Source organism: Liolophura sinensis, chromosome 5 (genome assembly GCF_032854445.1).
Source record: "Liolophura sinensis isolate JHLJ2023 chromosome 5, CUHK_Ljap_v2, whole genome shotgun sequence".
Lineage (NCBI taxonomy): Eukaryota > Metazoa > Mollusca > Polyplacophora > Chitonida > Chitonidae > Liolophura > Liolophura sinensis.
In genome coordinates this window covers 15,450,205-15,469,322 of record NC_088299.1, presented here as the reverse complement: position 1 = coordinate 15,469,322, position 19,118 = coordinate 15,450,205, and the positions used below count along the sequence as shown (strand labels likewise).

At 41.0% G+C, this 19,118-nt stretch overlaps 1 protein-coding gene across 1 annotated transcript in view; it reads left to right on the top strand.

Annotated features, from left to right (window-relative positions):
* Nucleotides 1-4,886: 4,886 nt before the first annotated feature.
* LOC135465388 (alkaline phosphatase-like) overlaps nucleotides 4,887-19,118 on the top strand; it is a 28,152-nt gene continuing 13,920 nt past the window's right edge. Inside the window, exon 1 of the mRNA XM_064742611.1 lies at nucleotides 4,887-5,177. Within this exon, the coding sequence (XP_064598681.1) occupies nucleotides 5,072-5,177 (106 nt within the window). The 5' untranslated portion in view covers nucleotides 4,887-5,071. The remainder of the gene's footprint in view (nucleotides 5,178-19,118) is intronic.

Here is a 19,118-nt window from a genome sequence, read left to right as displayed (position 1 = left end):
CGTTGCAGATCGATTATGGTAATACGTGCTGGGCCTTGTCGTATACGTGAAATATTCGCACGGCGTGAAACACCAATCAAATAAATAAATGAATACAAAAAAAAAAAAACACGAAAAAACAAGAACGGTCATAATTTGGTTGAAAATGAATGAAACTCGAAACTGAACTGTAACTTATCCCTGTGAAGCCGATGTTCCACGTTTCAAGTAATTGAAAATATGTTTTTTTTTTAATGTTTTGAAAAACTCCGGGAAACTGTCAAGTGTGTAACAGGACAAACAGGCCAAGAAATGAACGACACATCGCGAAACTCGAGCTTGATCTGTGCTGACTTGATCATGGTGAAGTCACATACTTGGATTCATTTGACAAACCCTTTTGAAAACTGTCATGGTCCAAAATTTGATAGACTTGTTTGACTTGGTAGAGATTATACGGGAAAACTTGAATGTAAGCTGTAATTCGTCATGATGAAGAAGAACAGGTTTACATGTACCAAATTTCTATACCATAGGATGGACCGTTAATTTAAAAAGAGTGCGGAAAGTTGTAGAAAATAAACACAGGACGGGAACACTAATGTTCTCGATGAGATGACTAAGGTACGAACAAGTTGCAGGCCTACGTAAGCTTTGTTTAACTGCATCCGATTTTTGGTGTGTGCATCGCTAATATATCGTACTGAAAGGCACCTGTGTTCCACAAGAAGTGCAGCGCTATTCACCTGACACATGTTTCAACTGTAAATAGGGCCATTTATGACTTATGTAAGTGTTTGCATGAAAAGTATCATATGAAGGCCTTTATTCGCTTCTGAAAGTGCATTTTTATGTTGCCAAACCAGCTGAAATTCATAAAATTGGAGCAGTACAAGGGACACAACTCTCCATGAGTGGGTGCTGTGGACTGTCGCGAGGTCTAGCTTCCCTTGAATAATCCAGTCTCATATCAAAAGTATGCCTCAACAGAACTGCAGAGGTCAACAGGTTAATGGAGCTACTCCACTTGATGGAACTGTGCAAAAGAAACAAAGAAAGACTGAAAGCTTGAATGAATGAATCTTTTTTTTTATTTTTGCTTGAATGATCTATCAAGAAATATCAACAAAAGTACGTAGTTTAAGAAGTGTTATCGTTTTTTTTTAGTTGCAGCTCTTTGACAGCATCTATTTGGGAATATTTTCTGAAAAAGTGGCGAAAATCTTTCATCACGTGCTATTGTAAATAGTTAGCTAGAAAAGACAATATATTCTATTATCAAAGTGTCGACCCAACTTTATATACGTGTGTTTAATACTGCCGTGACCATGGTTTGAACTCATTCATTTTTTCTTGCAGCATTTGTATCCAGTCATACGGACGTCCCAAGCCACTCCTATGATTGTTATCCAAACACGGAAGCTGGTATTCTCCGATATTTGTTTATTGGAATCGAGAAGAAGTATGCACGATTCTTTCATCCAACTGTACCGCTGTATAAGTAAATTATTCTGGAATAAATAAATAATATTGCCTGCCTTCGTCGTGTAAGTGAAATATTCTTTATCACGGCGTAAAACAGCAATCAATCAAATAAATAAATAAATCAATAAAAGCAAAGTGACATTTTCAGCTATTAACGTTCCCCCAGGACATTCCTCTAGAACATTCCCGCTACTAGACATTCCCTCTACGGACATTTCCCCCTACGACAGTCGCCTCTGTATGGATATTTACTCTATGGATATTTCCCCATAGGACAGTCGCCTCTATATGGATATTTGCTCTATGGACATTTCCCCATAGGACAGTCGCCTCTGTATGGATATTTACTCTATGGGCATGTCCCTTCCTAAGACATTTCTCCCTAAGGACATTTCCTCTATATATTGCCTCTATATATATATATATATATTTCCTCTTATGTATAATTTCTCCACGACATTTTCCCTATGGACCATTGCGCCAATAAAATTCCCCCATGCCCCCCCCCCCCCCCACCCCGTCCCATGGACATTTCTTGCTCTAACTCACTCACAACATTTTCCCTACGGACAATTCCCCCAATAACTCCTACCCCCCACACCACCTCCCACCCCCGTCCGCAAAGCTACAGACATTTCCCTCTATGGGCATTTCCCTCAGTATACATTCCCCCCCTGTGGACATTTCCCCCTATAAAATTCCCCCAATGAAATAACCCCGTGAAAAGTTTCACCTATTTATTTCGCCTTTGGAAATATTCCTCTAACATGTACGTAACCAAGTTATGTGATAAAATATACAGTTGTATGTCTATTTATAGTTATACCGTATAGTAGATCTAATTATATCTTCGTGAAAGTGTTGGGTACGTGCGAAGGTCTTACAGCAACCTGCAAATGGTCGTGGATTTCCACCGGGCTATGCCTGGTTTCCTCCCTCCATAATGCTGGCCGTCGTCGCATAAGTGAAATATTCTTGAGTACGGCGTAAAACACCAATTAAATAAATAAACAAATAAATAATTTAAATTGTTGGGTTTTGCAGTACGTTTTACCCAGTTAATCCATGAAATAATTTGTTTCATACTCTTGAGGATTATACAGAATTGCGAACCTCACAATCTTGTAAAAGTACTACAGTAAATGTATTTATTTAATTTGTGTTTTTTTACGCCGTACTCAAGAATATTTTACTTATTCGACAACGGCCAGCATTATAGTGGGAGGAAACCGGGCAGAGCTGGGCGGAAACCCACGACCATCCGCAGGTTGCTGACAGACCTTTCCCCGTATTACTACAGTATATTTAGGAATAGTAATATAAGGTTAGACTGGATTCTACCAGTCTTCACGTGAGACTTGGGCAGTAAAATGAAGACTTGCTTCATGATGTAAAACTGTCAGGTATCTGCATTAAATGGTAGCATACTGATTATGATATTTACATAATATTACACTTGAATGAGTTGTTTTGCTAAAATGCCATGCTTTAAAAGTAGCAGAAATGCATGATATATTTATTTATTTATTTGATAGGTGTTTTACGCCGTATGTAAGGATATTACACTAACACGACGGCGGTCAGCATTGTGGTGGGAGGAAACAGGGCAGAGTCCGGGGCAATCCCCGATCATCCTTGTAATGGTTGCTTGTTATGCATGATGTACATTACTACACTGAAAGGAGAAAGAAAAGAAAAAGAAAAAGAAAAGAAGAAAAAATATGTGTTTTATTCACGTCTTTCACTGAATGAATGAATGAATGATTATGGTTAGTGCCATATTATTGGTAATATTTCAGATACATCGTGATGATCTGTCATCAATGAAAATTGTTGGCTGCTTCCGCCTGCATGAATCAATCTTGTAATGTTTAACCTTATGTATACTTTCTTAGTTCTTTGATGGTTTGTATTGAACTGTTTGGAAACTGGTTGTGCGAGTATTAAATCAGAACTTTTATCACACCGAAGGTGTCGCCTAGAACATACCTTGCGTCTTTCCAACATCATTGAAACTGTTGACTGCTTTTCTTCGCATGATTCCGTCCTATTTTCGTACTTTATATACTTTCTTAGTTCTATGGTGGTTTGTGTTATATATCGTTATGGACGTTGCCCTTGCGTTTATTGACCTGATTGTTGATGTCCGTTTCGACGCATAGATTCGAAGGCGGGCTGTGGCCATATTTAAGGTGCTTGCCTTTAAATGGCTAGCTCACACGAGATATGTATGCGTGTATATAGGACAGTTTCTTGGGGCCTCGAGACAATAAGCGGTCGACGGTCATTCTGTGAAGTCTTACGCGAAGTTCTCTGAACCTATGCGTCGAAGCAGACATTTGTATACCAGCCGTCAACAAAGCTGGAGGTTCCAAGTCCACCAAAGATCTAACAAAGTACATAAAGTACGAAAATAGGGCGGACTCAAGCAAAGAGAAGCAGCCAACAGTTTTCAATCACGTTGGAAAGACGCAAGGTATGTTCTAGGCGTCTGAGTGAAATCATTATTCAAATCGTGTATTATGCTAAAATATCAGTTGTCGATAACAAAATATTTATCTCAGTTGAGCTTTGATTGCATCTGTTCTTATATCGAACGTGGCGATCTGTTTCAACATGATGAATATACATTCGTAGCCCGGGCTAAATGGAATTAAACATAGTTATGAAGCACAGCGCTTGATGACGACACCGCTTGACGAAGGAGATCGCTTGCCTTCCACCAATCTGACACGTGGACAAATTCGCCAGTATACATGTAGCTTGCCAAAGGTAGTTGGTTTACACCAGGCACTCTGGTTTTTTCCATCCCAATTGTACTACTTAAGCGCCGTTTGTATATACGAGTGTAAAAAAATACAAAAAGTAATTATCTATTTCAATTACAGTGTTTTTTTCAGTTTAGTTAGAAAATGCGTAGATGAGTTTGTAAACCTGTTCCTGATAGATCCGCGAAGAGGACAGGTGACGTATAAGGAATTTGACCTCATGACATAACTTTAGACTATGCTGCCATATAGTCAACATAAAGGTAACCGCATTATACAGGCATGCATGTAACACTAAAACGTGTTGAAGCAATGTGGATGGCGTTACAAATCACATAGTATACAGTCCTACTATTGCACACATATCTGTTGTTTGTTGGGTAGGCATTTACGACACAAATAAAACACCTGCTCTCAGTCGGTGACCTGCATGCAACTCGCTCATCAAGCGTGCTTAGTACATATGCCGCTCGTGTTTACGGGTCTGTTGATAAGTCGGAAATGTGTATTTAACACCAATCCTGTGGTACACGCTGTGTCGGTCGTGAAGACCGCACTGGTCCATCCTACATGTATGTAACACACTGCTTGTTAGATGTACCGGTATGAAAACGTGTGGACCTGCCTTTGCACACGTCACTTTACCAAGGATAGACGAACATGTAAATCTCGACATACGCAGAGTGCATGAAAGAGGTGGACATACTTTTACTTGAGGATAAAGGATCGCGAAATGCTACGTACCTGAGGTGACCTAAATTCGATAGTCGAACTGAAAACGCGAAAAAGCACGAGTCAGTCACTAGACCTACCCAGCTGAGGAGTTTGGATGTGTTGTCATGGATTCTGCTACATGTAAGGCATTCAAGACTTTGGTGTTCCTGTTTGTCCTCTGCTGCTCCACTGTGCTAGCAGCCAGAATCGGCAACCCTCCAGTGGTGGAGAGTAAGTTACAGTTTTATTCTCTGCTACGTTGTTTTTAACACGAGATGGAAAGGCTTCTCAGCACCATGCACTGAGATGAGAAATATACTGACCCTGATGCATGCTGGGGCATACCGGAGTAAGGATATATATATATATATATATATATATATATATATATATATATATATATATATCCTTAATCTGGAGATATATATATATATATATATATATATATATATCTCCAGATTCTCTTATGGCTTCTCAAAACTTTGCTAGCATTTGTTTGGTGTTTACATTTTAACATTGCAACAGCTCAAGGTATTGCTGGTTTTTATTTGTTGTAATTAAATTTCTCGGCTGTTGTGTCTAGACTGCAATGTAGCAAGATTTAGAAAAATTTCTTTTGTTTTTCTGTCTCTGGAATGGAAGTACAGTTGACGATTAATATTTAGCTGAATGAGTATTACTCAGTGCATTGCTGTTCCTACATGCGTGAAGTAAAAAACTGTTGTGTACAGCGTTTAACTCCAATAATAAATATTGCTTCATTTCCTGAATTTTATCTCTCATTTCTATAAATCAACAGATTAAGATGCCATTCATAGTTAAATATGTCTCGTGCAACTTCCTGGAGAACATATCATTGTTTCTCTAGAAAGTCTACAGATATTTAATACAGCCCTTAGTTTTTGTGACACACAAGATGCGTTTTATAACCAGCTTGTCAGTAGTGAATGTCCCTTCCTTTGATAGCCTTAGAAAACACTAGAAAACTAGTAAACACTAGAAGAAAGTATGGTACGTTTCATTATTCTTTATACAGACAGGCCATTGGAATTGTACGTTAATTGTCAAGAATTCAAAACGCCAGGAAGATACCTAAAACGCTTTCAAAACAGTTAACATCAGTTTTTGGTTTGCGTATAACAGTCCCATATGTACAAGCTATATATTCCCTCCAATGAACTAATGAGGTATATAGGCGACCGGAATCCAGATGTTAAAGCTTCTCTATTCTCAAGACCCAGGGGCTTTCTTCAGAACCTCTATGTTTACTCATACTAATAAAGGTAAACACGGAGGAGGTAATTATAACCATGGTCAACCTACCTTCTGCCGTTCGGCATCACGTGCACCCCACAAGGCATCAAGATGGGGCGTATTTATAGCCAAAGGTTCATCCACTCCACAGTAGTTTTGATTGGGTGCCAGCTCATGTCGGTATTGTTGGGAACGAGATGGCAGACTCCCTGGCGAAGAAAGCTTTATCCTTTTTTGATATACTATCCAAAAAAAGAAACGCATAGGTGTTTTGTTTTATTTTAAAATGAAATAAATAGATTTTGTCTTCATTTCATGAGCAAAATGTGTTTTAATATTGTTAATAGTCACAGTTAGCACACATTTTATTCCTCAAAACATTTCTTGGTTGAAAATGTTGAGTTTGGAGGCCGTTTTTGGAAGAAGTAAAAAATACAGCACCACACTGCATCACGTGCAGTCTTACACGCCGAACTTACGCATGGAAAGCATGCAGTGTGTGACTATAAAACCGCAACTTCGGGCCGGAAATCGGCGTCTTTCAAGTGGTGTTTTCAAGCTGATTCAACATGCCACGTCTTGACACTGTCACAAGAAATATTGCCATTGGAAGACTTCAAGCTGGAGAGTCCCAATCGTCCATTTCTAGGCGTCTACACGTCAGCCAGAGCACGATTTCACGGCTTGCTGCCCGCTACAACAATACTGGGACAACAAATGACCGTCGGCGTTCAGGTCGACCACGTGTCACTACAGCAGCCCAAGATCGCTACATAAGGGTCCTCCATTTACGTGACCGTTGTGCTACATCTGAAAGCACAGCAGCCAGCATACCGGGACTGAGGAGGATATCAGGTCAGACAGTGCGGAACAGGCTGAGGGAACATGGACTGAGAGCCAGGAGGCCCTATGTTGGGATCGTGCTGCGTCCTCACCATCGCGCCAATCGCCTCCGATGGTGTAACAACGTGACTGCATGGAATCTACGCAACTGGCGACGCATTTGGTTCAGTGATGAGTCCAGATTCCTATTGCAGAGACGTGATGGTAGAAACCGGGCTTACAGACGTGCTCACGAACGTTATGCCCCTAACTGCGTACGCCAAGTGGACAGATTTGATGGAGGGAGTGTGATTATGTGGGCAGCAATATCGTATACTGGTCGTACAAATCTTGTCCACGTTCAGGGAAATCTTACGGCCGTACGCTACCGAGACACCATCCTGCAGCCACACCTCTTACCTGTCATTGACGTTCAGCGGGAGTTGTTCCAGCAGGACAACGCCAGACCGCACACGGCACGTGTCACAAGGGGCTTCCTCGCCGAAAACAATGTAAATGTGCTACCCTGGCCGTCCCGTTCCCCGGATCTTAACCCAATTGAGCATCTGTGGGATGAACTTGATCGACGTCTACGCCAACGTCAACCTCAACCCCAAACGCTTCAAGAGCAAGTTGCATGTTTGCAGGAGGAGTGACAGAACATTCCCCAGGCCTCTATCCAGCGTCTCATCCAGTCCATGACAAGGCGTGTCAGAACTGTTATTCGTGCCCGTGGTGGTCACAACAGATACTGACATTCCACTCAAGTGGGAGACTCATTGTGAGTGTCTTACCTCAAGTTGATGGCCTTGTTGTCTAGATATGGACCCTTCCTTAATCTGTGTAAAAAAATATTTGCAGAATAGCAATTCTTATTTAGTTATGCATAATTGAAAAGACTGCATCACTTCCGCAAAAAACCGGGTTATGCGTTTCTTTTTTTGGATAGTATATATCCTTTCATGTGCCCTTAAACATAAATGAAATTATGAGTTATGTTACACCTAAGTTTGTGGATATTTGGCAGCAGCAGTGGAACGAATCTGATAAGGGTTTTTTTTTCATGAGTATAATCGTTCTGTTTTGCTAAATTCGCCATTATCATTACGTTCTCGACGAGATGAAACACTAGTTTTTCGCCTTATTTCTGGACATGGACACCTACAAATGCCTATTTATTTAGAATGAATCTGCATCCATCTGGGTTATGTGATATATGCCTAGTTAACGATGATATTTTGTATTTACGTGTAGCCGGCACTCTAAAGCTCGTCGTATTCTTTACCGGACTTACGCTTCATTGGCCTTCGGCATTTTACCTTAGCATCTGTTTTAAATCCTAAAACGAACCGAAATAAGACTTTCCAGGCTCTGGCCAATTTTCTTAGGAGATGTCGTCGCTTTTAATAATCAGTAGTATACAGAATATAACATATGATTGTGTAGATGCATTTGCCGAAGTATTAATAATAATATGAAGGTACATTTATTAGTGTTATCATGTTTGGACTACTCTATCTACTCTATGGTGGTTGTTCTTGTTTTTACCCATATGGAACTGATATGAGCTGACGCCTTTACTGTTTTGCCTCTGTATTATCTTTATCAGCTGTTCAGCTCTTTCTATACTATATTCTGTGTTCCATATATGTTATAACGCCTTGTAGGTTCTTACGCCCACCTTTCCCGACAATCTCTTTAATTCATATGCCTGTCCCTCTTGTATACGTGGATTATATGACTACATTAAGTGATGGCTATCATAGTAAGTAATGACCCATTACAAACATTACAAACATAACACTGGCGCGCATCGGCCCTTTGGCCTGGAAAAAAAACGCCACTGCAAATCAACTCCCCCCCACCGCCACCACCACCTCCACGGTAGGGGTTATTAGCTCCGATATCCGCCGAACCTCTATCAACGATGACCCACAGTAAATGGACTTTTATATAATGGACTAGACATTGGTTATTGGACATAGGATGTTGTAAATTCCAGTCGGATCAATAAATAATATTGGGCCCAATGCACCGCGTTGACACGCTAACACTAATGCACCCGAATGTTCAAACACTTACGAAACAAGTAAGACGTTCATGCGGTTCATGTGAAGATATAAAAAGCATTTCAAGAGGTAATACTGCGAGAACATGTCGCTGTCACAGCCGGTAAAATCTGCCTAGGGATACTATAGATACTGGGCGCCCGAGGAAAGATGATAAGTTGATAAGCTTAACTGACTTTAATAAACTTCAAAGTTTATCTCCATCCATTTTCCTGTCAGCAAGGTTGATACTCGTTACAGGCTTTTTGATCACCCTTGCTTTGCTGTACATATAAAAGTCTTCAGAAAAGCACTCATTCGACGGCCAGTGATATTGCGGCCCGCGTACTGCCGCCATGGCATTTTGAGCCAATCATTGATCGTGTCTTCTAAGTGTGTATTTCCTTGTTTCGAAGCAAATGCACGAGGTACGTTCGGATACGATTTGTTCCTTGACTCATTACAAAACAAGCAATAAGCAGTGCTAGAACGGTGATCGATGTGCTTTTATTGAAACGAACAGGCAGCGGAAAGTCACTGCACCATCAGGCTATAACGGTGACAGCGAAAGAGACCGATCGATGCAGCCTATGTTGTTGTTGTTTCTGCACTAATTGCTGTCAAGCCTGTTTGCTTCAAAATGACAGTCCCCGGGAAATTTAACCTTGATGGTGGTGTCACATGGTAAAGTGAGGTAATTTCAATGACGAAGCAATTTTTCTACAATGAACATCAGAGAAGGAGCTCATAACAACAGGGTTACCCTAGCCTGGGGTTATTATTTGCGGTAACACGTCCACCTTTAGTATGAAATAAATTTATTCCATACACCACATACTTCTCACTACGGCCACGCCCCATATTGTTTTGAGCTCCTGTCAGTGTCAACAACTAAGATGGAATCTGATTGGACCATGGATTATGCATATTTATAAAGGAAAGTTCAGGGCTTGATGAGTTAACATAGCTCAGTAAATCAAGGTAGATGATGTTGGATATCGCCAGCTTGATCTCTATTTCGCTTCTTTCAAACCTTAATATCCCCTGGCAGGACATTTCTAACAAAGATCTTAATTGGCCTTAATAAACTGTAAAGACTATCAAATCCATTTGCCTTCGTCAGTCTATTGCTTCCTTCAAACCTTAATATCTTTTGGTAAGATATTTGTAACAAAATCTCCCCGACTCACGGCAGTAATGCATGCTTGATGTATGTCCTACCTCATGTAATGTCAGTGAGTGTCTCTATTGCCACTGCTTAAGCACCTTAATTGAGGTAAGTTGACAAGAGGCGGTATTTCACCGGTTACATGTGATCATTTGCCAGCTATCACACCGTCGTCGTTGATCTGGTTTTTGCTCTCCATGCTGTTAGTTTGAATAATCAGTTTGCAGTACCTGTGCACAAGAGCATATGTATAAAAATAACATTGGAATCGTCGGGTTTGAATAACAAAATAGATTTTTTCCTAACTCCCAGAGTGTTATAGAGTATAGTCGATTATAGAAGATATGATAGTCATACGCTTTCATATGAGTTATGGTCTCCGTTTGATGTTTGTGATTTATGGCTGCCCAGTGGTGTCGCATATAAGTTCAGTCTTATCTGTAATTGAGGTATTTGTTCATTTATCCGGTGTTCAACGCCGTGAAGACAAAATATACAAGGTGAGCAAAGGTTGTCCAGTACTTTTCATACTATATCATAATTTATTGCGAGCAAGTGTCTGCTTCATGTTTTATTTTGTTGGCCATAGTGACTGGTGCAATCTTATGCTGAATCTCGGGTCAGTCTGCGTTTGGCACATGGAGAGATACTTTTGATTTCTCAACATGCACTATGAAGGAGACTTTTCCGTGAAGCACTATGAAGGAATCATTTACGTGAAGCACTATGAAGGAGCCATTTGCGCTAAGCGCCCTGAAGGAGCCATTTGCGTCAAGCGCTATGCCTATTGGCGTTAAGTACTGTAAAGGAGCCAATTGAGTTAAGCACTGTGAAGGAGCCCTTTGCGTTAAGTACTACGAAGGAGTCCTTTGCGTTAGCACTATGAAGGAGCAATTTACGTTAAGCACTATGAAGGAGCCATTTGCGTTAAGTACTACGAAGGAGCCCTTTACGTTATCACTATTAAGGGGCCATTTGCGTTAAATACTACGAAGGAGCCCTTTGCGTTATCACTATTAAGGGGCCATTTGCGTTAAACACTATGAAAGAGCCATTTGAGTTAAGTACTATGAAGGAGCTATTTTACGTTAAGCACTATGAAGGGACCATTTGCGTTAAGCACTATGAATGAGCTATTTGCGTTAAGCACTATGAAGGAACCATTTGCGTGAAACACTATAAAGGAGCCATTTGCGTAAATCGCTATGAAGGAGCCATTTGCGGTAAGCACGACGAAATAGCTGAATGCGTTAAACCCGGGGGGCCTTCTCGACTTCTCATGTAAGACGTAGAATTTATCCAGCATAACGACGGCCAGTTCACAACAAACTTAACATTACACTTACTTATAATATGGCATATATGTCTGTCTGTGAATGGTGCCGATATTTATATAAGCCACCTCTTTATTCTGGTTTTAACTGCAACCTGGCATGTTTTATAATGTAGTTTATCGTAGTACGTATTCACCTTTGTACTCTCCTTTCCGGGTTACGGAGAGAGGACAGTAGAAATATTCGTGTTCCCACATTAAGTATTCATATCAGCATTTGATTGGTACAAGAGTACAACTTGGCCTCTGGGATTCTTTACATGCGTATCTTGACCCCTATATACTGCCTTTGTCCACTACACAATCCTTTTTTATGTCTCGCCAGTGAATGACGAGAACTAACGTGAAGAAATGCCACAATTTATTCCCATGTATGTTGAAATGTGGACAGCAGTTTGACATACGATTCATATACCTCTGACTGTCTTATCAGTCATTACGCCACACTGTTTACAAATTGTTATAGTATTTTGTAACGCAGGCTTTGAAAGATGTATGTACTTCTTTTGTTGACTCTTTCTGTACTTCAACAATGCTTAGGTACCAAAGGTGACACTAACCTTACCTCCGTGGGATGCGATTCAGTAAGTTAAGTAAGAAAATGTTAGCACACTGAGTTGACTGTGTACCTCAAGTACTGCTGGGCATCCACTGACCCTTTGTTGTCTTATCTCATTTCACTAACACTTGATATTTTCACACAGAGATCGAATTTTAACCTAACACAAAAATATGCAGTAATTCGTAATAGCTATGCCAAACGCTCCTGTTGAACGAATATCCCTTGTTAGCTTGTCACAAACGGGTCTATTTTTAAAGATAAGGTGTCAAAAATTTGACCAATCAAAAAGATTTGATATCTCCAATTTGACCGAAGAATTCATTGTTCTATTCAACTGGAAGAATGACACAAACAAATATGCTCTGATCATATGTGAATCAAGGCAAATAACACAATCTTTATTTTATTTTGTTGGATGATGCCAAGAATTAATCTTAAAGGCAAAAAAAGCACTAAAATCAAGAATATATCGGATTACAGTTCATTAAATACTGGCCATAAATATAGTTCGATTTTTAAAAAAATTTTCCCAACCAAGTGAAACGGTTTTAAGACGAGATTTTTCAGTGGTCTGTAGTGACCCAGTGGGTATCAATGGCGTGACGTCCATATTTTTGGCTTAAAATAGTTCGTCAGTACATTCGGCGAATGCAGTCATAGATCTATACTGTATTTTGAGTGATGAAATCGAGCAGTCTGAGTGCGTGTGAGGGACAAAAACTGTGAGATCACTGGTTCAAAGATGGGTAGAAGAGGCCACCATAGAATCTAAATTTTCAAATGCATATTACTAGGCGGAAAAAAGAAAAAAATCATAAAAGATATTTTCATGGACAGAGTGTCTTTCATCTTAACCATACTAATCGGTAGTTTTTCCTTTGCCTCTAAATCAATGCAAGTCCTAGCACTGGTAGATAAATAAGAGTGATCAAATCACAACCGAACCGCATCTAGTAAATAATCAAAAATACTCCCACGGTGAACCAGCATTTCATTGGCTTAATCAGCTAATCTACATTAAACCATCTTCCAAAGATGTCGTAAACAGTCGCTTAAGAATAGCTTTTAACTGATGCTCCAAACTGTCCGTCTTCTGTATCATGACCATAGGTGCTACTTCTCCGTTTTACCTGTTAACTATCCTGTTCGGTATTTCTCCGCGAGTTCACAACCCTCTCCTCACGTTCCACACCTTCCGACCCTTGCCTTCCTCACACCCATAGCTCCAACAGGCCACAGCCCTCTCCTCACGTTCCTCACCTTCTGACCCTTGCCTCCTCCACACTCATTGCTCCAACAGTCCATAAACTGCTCGTCACGTTCCACACTTTCTGACCCATGCCTTCCTTACACCGGACAGGCAACTACCTTCTCGTCAAGTTCCACACCTTCAGACCCCTGCCTTTCTCACAACCATAGCTCCAGCAGGCCACTTCTCGTCATGTTAAACACCTTCTGACCCATGCCTTTCTCACACTCATTACTCTGGCAGGCCACAACCTTCTCCTCACGTTCCACACCTTCTGATCCATGCCTTTCCTCACGTTCCACACCTTCTGATCCATGCCTTCCTCACACCCATTGCTCCAGCTGCCCACAACATTCTCGTCACGTCCCACACTTTCTGACCCATGTCTTTCTTACACCCATAGCTCCGACAGGCCACTACCTTTATTGTCGCGTTCCACACGTTCTGACCCTTTTCATCCTGACTGCCATAGCCCAAGCAGAACACAAGCTTCTCCTCACGTTCCACATCATGTTTTTATTGTAACTGTTCATATATAGACAGCAACCTGCCGATGGTCGTGGGTTCCCCCGGGTTCTGCCCGGTTTCCGCCACCATAATGCTGGCCGCCGTCATATAAGTGAAATATTGTACGGCGTACATCATCATTCAAATAAATAAATAAATGAATATATAGAAAGAGGTGGTATCAAAACTGCGCTGTTTATGCAGCCCCTAGCCCCGGGTTTAGCGAAATTAGATACACACTTAGAAAGCACAGCACCTTAGATCTTCCACACTAAGATTATTTGATATTTGATAATGGCTGGCATGTTTGACGAAATTTAAGAAAGTTTCAGTGAAGGCGTTTGAAAGTAAAGCCTTGATTTAAAACTTTCAGCAGCAAATCCAAAAGGTGGGTCTGTTTACAAATGGATTACAATTTCAAATCGTTAATAATCATGTACAGAATGTAACATAAAAATCTAATGCCGGGTAAAGCGCGTGGGAGATTAAAGATCTTATGAAGTTAGTCAGTATGTTACTTGGATAAAAATGTAATAAAAGACTTAACCAGAGGACACTTGCCCTCTGACTACCTTAGAATACCAATGTACAACTTCACATACACTGTATATTGTCAGTATTTAACTGACAATACAATATTTTGAGTACATGTAATAAATTACATGTGTGTATAGGTTGCTTTTCTTTAGGCTTTTCATAAACAGAACAAAACCCAAACAGAGGCAAACTGATAGGCCATTTGCTATCAGAATCGCAGGTGATCCATGAAATGAGGATATGTGTGTTTTGGCAACCAAGCAAACCGACAACATCAACTGTATCGTATCATTCATCTAATGAAGATTATGTACGCGACACACTTGGGAGGGTGTACATTAATACAGGGAGACACCTGTCAAAAGCATGAGTAATGCTTCGCAAAGTAACTATTATTGGTGCAAGGCTGTACTCGTTCTGCCTATGTCGTGTCCATAACAACAAGGCAAATGTCTTTATACTTTAAACAGATATTTTGTGTGTTTATTGTTTTGAAAAACACTATATTATGTCCCTTAACCCGATATGTATGAACGCAGGCAATGTATTGTGATGCCGGTCACAAATTGTAATCAGATTCACACTAGCTGGTGTAACTTCAGCTATGGCACAATTGTATCGTAGAGTCGGTGGTTCCGGGGCTCTGGGTTTACTTGACAAGTGACAGTACATTTTTATACAAAAACATACAGCATAGTAACAAACAAGTTTTAACAAGGTTTACAGACATACAATTCTAACAATAACGTACATGACTGGTCCTGATATGCAGCGTTGCGGTGGATTAAAACAGTAAGTGGGCACCAAGCCTACAGTTCCACTGCAAGACCAGATTAAATAATAAAGTATTAATATCTTAATATTTATTTATGTCATTGGTGTTTTACGCCATACTGAAGAATATTTCACTTATGCGAATTCTGAGGTGGGCTTTATGGACCATATCATCAAAGGTTATGAACTATGACGTTACAGGAACATTTTTCAATCACGACACTGAATCTTTGAAAAACCCTTTTTACCCAAGAGTAAAATATTACGGAAATAATGTTCTTAAAAATTCTTTCCTTATGGTGAACATCTGGAAAAAAGGTGATGTGACCTCAGAGTTTCTAGATACCATCAATATGGCTCATAGAGCCCACCAGAGTTTTTAAATATCTAAATGCCTTCATACACTCTTTAAAAAATGTGAAAAAATAAGTGAAATTATTTTTACGCATAGTTTTTAGTTGTCTGTATGACAATACATAATCAGGCTTATATTTCCAGTAATTTTGCGGTTTTACAGAATAAGCAGTTTTCTATAACGTGACTTATCGCCATTTGCGATCGAAATAATTGCATTTATTAGGAATTATCGTAAGTGGGAAGGTCTGACAGGAACCTGTGGATGGTCGTGGGTTTTCCCCGGGCTCTGCCCGCTTTCCTCCCACCATAATGCTGGCCGCCGTCGTATAAGTGAAATATTCCTGAGTACGGCGTAAAACACCAATCAAATAAATAAATAAATACTAGAAATTATTACGTGGGTGAACAGCGCTTTTAAAAGGCTTAACCGCTTTTCTGCCAATTCTACCGATATCTGAATGTGTGGGTATAGCAAAGAGTATATGGTAGAATTTATCCATTTATTTGAATTCTTCATCACATTTTCTTCAGTCAAAAAAAAAGCAAAAAATTTTATTCGGCATGATACAGACTAAACTAGATATCCTAATGTGCTTTGTGCTAGACAACATGCATTCTTGGATCTGTTCGTAAAATATTTGTTTGCTTGTTGTATTGTTATGCTGAGAACATGCAATGACATAAAGCGGGCAATGTACTAAGTTATGTTGGTGGATCAATTTTGACATATAAAAGTTTAGGGAGCCTTCAAGATGTAGGCATATACATGATTTTTACTGAGATCTATGTTGGGTTACATCGCACAATGATCCAAATCACAAAACTTTCAGATAACAAATTTCAGTAACGCTTTTATCGTTATTAAAATATCTGTGACCATTGAAATAGCAGTGTGATTATATATCTAAACAAAATGTTGTAACAGTCGATTCTGATAAATACCAAGAAAGTCCGACGGGCATTTCATTAATACGTGTTGTGTCTTTTTTAAAATGTGATTTATATTTATTTATACACCCCTTCCTTCACTGGTCCGGGTGCAAGGGCCGACATAATCCAACCCCCCCCCCCCCCCCTCTCCCCGGCTCTCTAGGCCACACTGCAATAGTGACTACTTGCGGTGTGCATATTCTTCCGTTTATGGAGATTAATTAACTCACGCCGGGTTTAGGGAGTATTTTTACAGTGTCTAGCATGATACTGCACATATTCGCACAGAAATAGATCTGAGCGGTTATATAGGTCAAATAGCTCTTGTATATATATACACGTGAGACATGAACGCAGTTGAGCGAATTTTCCTCAGGTCACGAAGAATAGATCATAGTTTGTATTTAAAGGGCTTTAGGAAGGTAATAGAATTTACTTTATCTTTTCTAGAGTCTTTAAACGAGTTGTCAAGCATGAGTTGAGTATTCTTTCATCTGACGTTGTCATAGTGAATGGCTGATTGTAAGAGGGGACAGAGTTGCTCACTCACATGCGTTTGTACACTGTCAAATGTAGATGAAAACCGTAGTCTCCTTTCCGCCTTTACTCACCTCCTCCTGGAAATCCAATCTGCACACCTCCGCTGTCCACCTCCTACAGACCTCCTATCCTCTTTGTGCCACACCGACCTATTTCCAACTCCTCTTACAACCACCCCAAACTCCCTCCTATTCTTCTTACATCCCCCTGACCTCCTTCCCATACCTTTTAAAACCACCCCGACCTTCTTCCTATCCATCTTACAACCACCCCAACCTCCTCTCTATCCCTCTTACAACCCCCCGACCTCCTCCCCATTCCTCGTACAACCAGGCCGAACTCCTGCTCACCCCTCTCCCAACCACCCCGACCTTCTTACAACCACCCTGACCTCCTCCCCATCCGTCTTACAACCACCATGACCACCTTCGCGACCTTCTCCCTATCAAACTTACGACCACCCCTACCTCCTCCCCATCCCTGTTACACCCACCCAGAACTTCCCATCACAACCACCCTGACCTCATTCCCATCCCCCTTACACCCACCCCAACCTCCTTCACATACCTCTTACAAACCCCTGACCTCCTTTCCATCCTTTTTACAACCACCCCAGCTTTCTTCCCATACCTCTTACAACCACCCCAACTTTCTTCCCATACCTCTTACAGCCACCCCAACTTTCTTCCCATACCTCTTACAGCCACCCCGACCTTCTTTCCTATCCTCTTACAACCAGGCCGAACTCCATCCCATCGCACTTACAACCACCCCGACCTCCTCCCCATCCATCTTACAACCACCCTGACCTCCTTCCCATCCATCTTACAACCCCGTGATATCCTTTCCATTCTTTTTATAACCACCCCAACTTTCTTCCCATACCTCTTACAACCACCCCAACTTTCTTCCCATACCCCTTACAGCCACCCCGACCTTCTTTCCTATTCTCTTACAACCAGGCCGAACTCCATCCCATCGCACTTACAACCTGACCTCCTTCACATCCCTCTTACAACCACCCCGATCTTCTTCCATTCCATCTTATAACCACCCCGACCTTCTTCCATTCCATCTTACAACCACCCTGACCTCCTCCCCATCCGTCTTACAACCACCATGACCACCTTCGCGACCTTCTCCCTATCAAACTTACGACCACCCCTACCTCCTCCCCATCCCTGTTACACCCACCCAGAACTTCCCATCACAACCACCCTGACCTCATTCCCATCCCCCTTACACCCACCCCAACCTCCTTCCCATTCCTCTTACAACTCCCCTGACCTCCTTCCCAACCCTCTTACAACCACCCGGACTTCTTCCTATCCATCTTACAACCAGCCTGACCTCTCTATCCCTCTTGTAACCACTCTGACCTCCTTCCCATCCCTCTTACAACCAGCCCGAACTCCTTCCTATCCCTCTTGCAACCACCCCGACCTCCTTCCCATCCCTCTTACAACCATTCCGATCTCCATCTTCCAGTTCCTGACGTCTTCTCCGCCCCTGTTTATACCAAACTACTCTCTACCCCTCTTCTACCATCTCCGCATCACCCGTTCCCCATTTGGACTCTGATTTACTCCTGGAGTTTGGTTTCTTTCATCCATAAATGTGGTGCCGTTGTATAAGCGAAATATTCCGTACGTGGGGAATAAATAGTCAGGCAATATCTATGTACTGTGTACATGTGCATGTATAAAATATAGTGTAACCCTTTAGGGGTAGTCATTCAGAGCTTCATGGAAAAAATTGCTCCTTCCGTTGAAGAGGGTATGACTGTGACTAGTTGAATGTAGCTAATAGCAAAATTTAGTTTCATGTTATACAAGCTGACCTGCAGACTTTTGAAGTACTCGGTCATTTATGGTGCTTTACTGAATAAATATCAATTCAAAATGTCAAGAATAGTTACTGACCTACTATAGCAAATCGTTTCTTTCATGGATAAGTTGTTTCTTATATAGGGTCTAGATTAACACCGGATTGAGTTTACACTGACACTTTGTGCCTCCGACCCCGTGTTATACCACACGCTAACGTATCAGTGTGGACCACAGGGCAACCAGTTTGGCGACTTGACAGAAA